This window comes from Cetorhinus maximus, chromosome 10 (assembly GCF_964194155.1).
Source record: "Cetorhinus maximus chromosome 10, sCetMax3.hap1.1, whole genome shotgun sequence".
NCBI lineage: Eukaryota > Metazoa > Chordata > Chondrichthyes > Lamniformes > Cetorhinidae > Cetorhinus > Cetorhinus maximus.
In genome coordinates this window covers 104,800,286-104,806,195 of record NC_135888.1, presented here as the reverse complement: position 1 = coordinate 104,806,195, position 5,910 = coordinate 104,800,286, and the positions used below count along the sequence as shown (strand labels likewise).

General features: G+C 44.3%; 1 protein-coding gene across 1 annotated transcript; it reads right to left on the bottom strand.

Moving 5' to 3' along the window:
- Positions 1-683: 683 nt before the first annotated feature.
- On the bottom strand, positions 684-4,832 carry cxcl14 (chemokine (C-X-C motif) ligand 14). Its single transcript, XM_078550922.1, has 4 exons — positions 4,286-4,832; positions 3,797-3,902; positions 3,557-3,670; positions 684-1,553 (listed from the first exon to the last, which is right to left on the bottom strand). Exons 1-4 carry the CDS (start codon positions 4,350-4,352, stop codon positions 1,538-1,540), a joined length of 303 nt encoding a protein of 100 aa, XP_078407048.1. The 5' UTR covers positions 4,353-4,832; the 3' UTR covers positions 684-1,537.
- Between the last annotated feature and the right edge of the window lie 1,078 nt (positions 4,833-5,910).

Genomic DNA, 5,910 nt, shown 5'->3' with positions numbered 1-5,910 from the left:
TTCCCAAATTCCAATGCCTGAGACTTTTGGTTGAACAAGTGCGAGAATGTAAAGTCAAACAAATCGAATTAAACATCAGTATGTATTTAAAGGAGCCATGTGACTTGGAGTCTAAAAGCAAAAAGACTTGCTTTTATATAAAGCGCGTCCCCCGACTACCGGAAGTGTCAAAGGGCTTTACAACCAACGAAGTCCTTTTGAAGTGCAGTCACTTTTCTAGGGAAAAAGCAGACTTAATTAAATGGGACTTTCAAGAATAGCTGATAGGTGGGCATATACCGACACCACCCCCACCCCACCCCACCAAAACCTGCCGATCAAAATGTTGGGTGCGCGTACACCAATAGTGTAGTTTGGGAAAACCAATTTCACGGACCGGGACGTGGAGGTCGGAATTGGCTGGATTTTTTATTTTTTGATCCACGAGTAACTTGTTGCCTCAATTTTCCATCTTCGTTTACTGGCTCTCTGTTCCACATAGATCTTTCAGTACCTGAGAACCAGAAGGATGTATGTTCAGGCACACACACACCGAATTACAGTTGCCCATTCTGGGAGGCAAGGGAATGGAACATTTCAGCTACACTCATTACAGTCCACTCATTCAATCGTACCCGCTGTGACCTGCTTTATAGGTGGTGTTTGTTTCGAAGGGAGAAGAAATAGATTTCTGAAACGAAGCGTTGATTTGAATTTAATATGAACGCGTTTATTTCACTCGTGCACAGTGCACAGTAAATACAAAATAACTAGAAATACAACCAAGTTTTTTGCGATTTCCTCCGAATGAGGTGTACAATGTTTCTGCAGTTTCTTAAATTTTATTTGAAAACACTTTAAATTTCATCAGAGCCATGATTACAAAGTCTCAGCTGCTGCTATATTTACAGACAGTACACTGCATATTGCGATTATGAATAATTTGGCAGGAATATAGATAGATGCCAAGCGCAGATGCAACCACGGCTATAACTTCACCGCTTGCTATGGGCCCAACCCACTATTCCCTCCAAAGTAAAATATCGATTTCCTCCCACAAAGACAAAAGCAGAATATAATGTTTTCTTAAATCATTTTTCCCTTGCTTAATTCACGACTGTTTCCTTAAGACGCGCTCTCCGTATTCAAATAAACACGCGGAACTACTGCGCAAAAAGTGTTTTAAAGTCACGAGTGTACCTTTTAGATATCACAATATGCCAGGTAATGAAATACAAAAATATCAAATTACACCATATTTAATGAAGAAAGCCGTTTGCTCGTCATTTATTCGTTCGAGTGTTCACACAGCCATGGAGGCGAAGAGACTGGAGTACAAAGCCGCTTGGCTGACTTCTCACTGCACCCTGTAGTGGTGAGCCAGTTGTATAGTAAGTGACCATTGGTAAAGCAGTACATTACCGGAGAGAGAGGAGGAGAGACAGAAGAGTTCATTGTGCTGGAAACGAAGATCCTTTAATCAGACTTACGTAGTTTTTAGTCTGTCGCTACAGTAAGTGCAGGTTTTGTGTGCATTCTTAGGAAAAGGAGAACAAAACTACTCCTCATAAACCCTGCAAACAAAAAATGAAGATGTTATTTAAATATAAACGCACAAAGAATGATTACATTTCAGCTAAGGTCGTATCGTTCTCTGAGGATGTATTGTAGATCAACGGATCGGTAACATTGTCACATTGTATACCCCATCGATGAAGCAAAGCCTTTTTCCCTACCTAGTCCTTTATTCGGGTACGAAGCTGTTCAGCAAATTCCTCATTACACCCATTATATGTTTGAGGCAAATCCGCCAGGTTCTAAGATTCCGTTAATTAGGGTTTGTGTTTAAACTTTCCGCTCAAAGTTACGCATTCTGTAATTGTCCTGCTGAGCAGTTTTATATCTGAGTGGCTGTAAATGTGGATCCGTGTCTGTAGCCAAGCGGTGAGAGACGCCTTTTCAATCCAGTCCAGTGGGAAGCTTCGTACCAAGTGTCCCGGCATGGGATGTTAAAAGAATGGGTGTTGGTGCTTGTTTGGCCTGCGCTGGGCGGTAGCGCTTCCCCTGCACCGAGCTCCATTTCAGCGGGCTTACTGTGACCCAGATGGATCTCTCCTGCCTCCCTCTGCACAATACCCTTCATGGACACTGGTCTGGGACTGCGGGCTGCAGTGTACTGAAGCGCAACTAAGCCCCATACGCGTTTGGCTGGTGGAGTTGAATAGAATAGTTTCCCTGCTGGCATAACCTGGGTCCCTCTGAAATCTGTCGCTGACCCCGGACATGCGCATATAGCGAACGTCAGCATACCAGAAGTGAGTTCAATGGCACTTGGTGTAGTGAAAGCCATTTTGGGGCCAATTTTGCCTTCAGAGCGCTGGGTGCTATGAGAATGCACAGCCTGAAGGACGTGAAACCAGATGGAGAAAGGGAGGGAGTTAATTCCCCTCCTCCCATTGGTCAGATTGCCAGATTTCATATTAATACTTACACTTCAAGCAAAAGTACAGTTTTAATCCAACTGGTAACTTCAATTTTAAACAAAAGCCAGTCACTGTTTGCAGGAAGGGTGTTTCCCCCGGCTGGGGGAGGGGGGTCTAGGACCAGGGGGGGGACAGTCTCTGAATAAGAGGTAGGCCATTTAGGACCGAGGTGAGGAGGAGTTTCTTCACTCAGAGGGTGGTGAATCTTTGGAATTCTCTACCCCAGGGGTCTGTGGAAGCTCAATCATTGAATGTGTTCAGAATAGAGATGGACAGGTGTTCAGATAGTAAAGGTGTCAAGGAATATGGGGACAGTGCAGGAAAATGCCTGTGAGGTAGATGATCAGCCGCGATCCAGTTTGAATGGCGGAGCAGGCTCGAGGGGCCGAATGGCCTACTCCTGTTCCTATTTCTTATGCTCCTAGAACATTTCCATGGAGTTTATATTGAACCGAATCCTTTGTTAAGCAACTTTATGCTGAACTCACATTCGGCATAAACCAAATGCGTTATGAATTCGCCACAACACTATCGGAAATTGTGTAGACTGGGGGTAATTTCTGTCAGAGTTTCCCATTGTCCGTTTGAGCTTTGGCAGAAACCGCGGGAACAAAAAGTAGTTAAGATAAGAGAGAGGGAGAAACCGATCCCCTAGCAATCTAGCCTCGAAATCTACTGCAAAGGGCGGATCATCCTCCTAAATGTAGAATTATGAGAAATACAAGATCAAATAAAATTTTTAAAATAGACACAAGTCTCCCCACCCGACCACCGCCCCACCCCCACCCCACCCTGCCTCACTAAAACAACAGAAATCAAACATTTGATAATGTAACTAAGGACTAAGAGAAGGAAAAAGCTTTCTTCAGGGATCCATGTTAGAACTGTGTGAAATATCGGATAACTACACCCGGTTGATGTTAGACAGGGAACTTAGCAAAACACCAGTCAAATGGCCAGCAAGAAATCTCTTTCAATTAGAGTTTCAATCATTCACCTTCACGGGATACATCAAGACATCATTAACAACTTGCGGGAAGTCTTCTCACAATGGACAGATAAACACACAGGTGGAGGGGCAATGGCCAACTCACCGAATATCTTCTTTCCAGGTGTTATACCGTTTGAGCAGATGTCTGGTAGTCGGGAGTTTGGGATGTAGGCAGTACTGCCGGCCCTTGAATCGATCTCCTTTCGCCATGGTAACACTGGTAAGGAAGAAAAGCTTATGAGAGACAAAGTGACACGGTACACCATCTGGCTCCTTGTACTTCACCTACTCTCTAAAATAGCTAACATCAGTGCGAATAGCACCAGGATATTGATGCACTCACAAGATCATTTTTTCTTTACAGTAAGGGTATCGGGGTCTGGATTCCACTTTTCGGACGTCCTTGTAGCGGATCTTCGGGCTCTTCCGTGTACATTTACATTTGTAAGCTAGGAGAGATGCAAAGCATGTTAGAACCCGCCAGCACTGAATCAAGACAACGATGAATAACTATATTATTTACACTTTTGTCCACATGGGTTTAACATGTGTACTTAAAACACAGGCATTTGAAAAATGCTGCTTCAAATGAAATGAATTCCAGCATCTGAACTGAGATTTTCCAGCGGGCAACTTTCCGCATGAATGGGTTTAAAATTGGACTGGAACTTCAAGCACATTTGATGGAGGCACGCTTAAAATATTAGCCGCGTGGTGTGTCCTTCAGGGGGGAAAAAGGGAATTCCTGACAGCACCTTGAAAGCGCAGGCAGGCCGGTAAACAAGGAGAGGCAACTAAAAAGAGACAGTCATGAAAGGAACACGCGTGTTACCTTCCACATCGATGGAGCAAATAACGATGAGCAGCAGCAGGAGGGTTGCGGCAACTAAGCCCTTCATAGTCGGACGCGAAGTGACCTGCGAGTCAGTGGATATCAATGGACAGTCCCGATGTCAACAACTCCGATCTCCTCCTCCCCGGCTCTGAGCTGCGATACCACTCGTGTCCTCTTCAGACTCAGTTTGGCTCTGAGCGCATCCGCGCGAACCGCCCTGGTTTATAATAAAGCCTAATTATTATGCATAACAATTCCACGAATCATAGATATTACCTAATGGTTAAGGACGGAATAGTGGGAATGGAGACGAGCAGGCGGAAAGGACAGAGGCGTGGGGCGGGGAGTAAGAGAGGAGTGTTTCCAAAAGGGCAAAGTGATCAGGTGAAGGAGCACACACAACCCGAGCTGCAGGTATTGCAACTGCTGATGGCCACAAGCCGCAGGGTCCTAAAACCTTCAATCCCCCCGAGCATCAGCGACGTACAGCCCAACTACAAGCAGCCATTTGGGCGTGTTTTAAACTTAGACATTGCTGCACACTGCCTAAACGGATGGTGGACGTATATTTAATAACGTTATGAGACTAACCGGATCAACCGCATACACACAATGGCAGGAATGACCTTCGCTTTGTAAGATGTTGTGATTCTATGAATAGTAACTTTCAGAGGGAATTAGATATATACTTGAAAAGGACAGCAGGGCTGTGGGACTAATTGATAGCTCTCTTAATGAACTGGCGCAGAAGTGATGGGCCAAATAGTTCGATACTGTATGTGCTATATAATGCTAGGATTCTATTTAATGCACAGGGGAACAGGACAGTGGGACATTTTAACTTCGTGTGCTTGGCGTTAATGTTAATAACCTCAAAATGGGGTTAGTAGCCTTACCATCCCATTAACCTGCCAGTGGGAAAGGTGCCATTTTGTATGGGATGCGCTGCTGGACCACTTAAGCCGCTTTTGCTACAGGCGTAGGAGTCTTTAAATAAGCAAATCGGCGACTCATCACCATTTCAGCTTGGGAATATTCGGGTCATACATAGTGCATGTTCCGATCAGTTCCATGGATGACCATAGTCAAAATGTAAGCTTGAAATTATCTTTGTGGGATCAGGCGGTGCTCTGCTGTCAGTTCACTGAACGGACAGTGCCAACTCTGCTTCAGGAGTAGCTGTGAGGAATACCCTGGCTCTAATGAAATGAACTCTAACACACAAATGTAATTGAAAGCTGAATAAGAATGTGAAATAGTAGCAGGAGAAATTGTTAGCTCCACATGACAAAGAAGACTGTTTCCAATAACACAGACAACTAAATGATAGATTATTGATCCACCTAAACAATACTTAAATTGCTGGTCACTCCCAATATCCCATTTCAAAATGTATTGAATGAACCTAGTAGGTTCACTTACTTTGGTAGGAAGGATAGAAAAGCAAAATATTTTTTAAAATAGTCAGGAAATACTGAATGTTGGTGTTTGAAGGGATTTGTGTGTCCGATCTAATTACCCCCAACCTAACTACCCACTCCCGTCCCACCGCCCACTCACACACACTGAGTCACTCACTCACTCACCAATCACCCACTCACTCATCACTCACATATTCACTC

Bases quoted from the DNA above. Each gene is read 5' to 3' on its own strand.
- cxcl14 (XM_078550922.1), bottom strand. From the start codon at position 4,352: ATGAAGGGCTTAGTTGCCGCAACCCTCCTGCTGCTGCTCATCGTTATT. The intron at 3,903-4,285 runs GTAACACGCGTG...CATCTCTCCTAG, and splicing joins TTGCTCCATCGATGTGGAAG to CTTACAAATGTAAATGTACA. The intron at 3,671-3,796 runs GTGAGTGCATCA...CTTCCTTACCAG, and splicing joins TGTAAAGAAAAAATGATCTT to TGTTACCATGGCGAAAGGAG.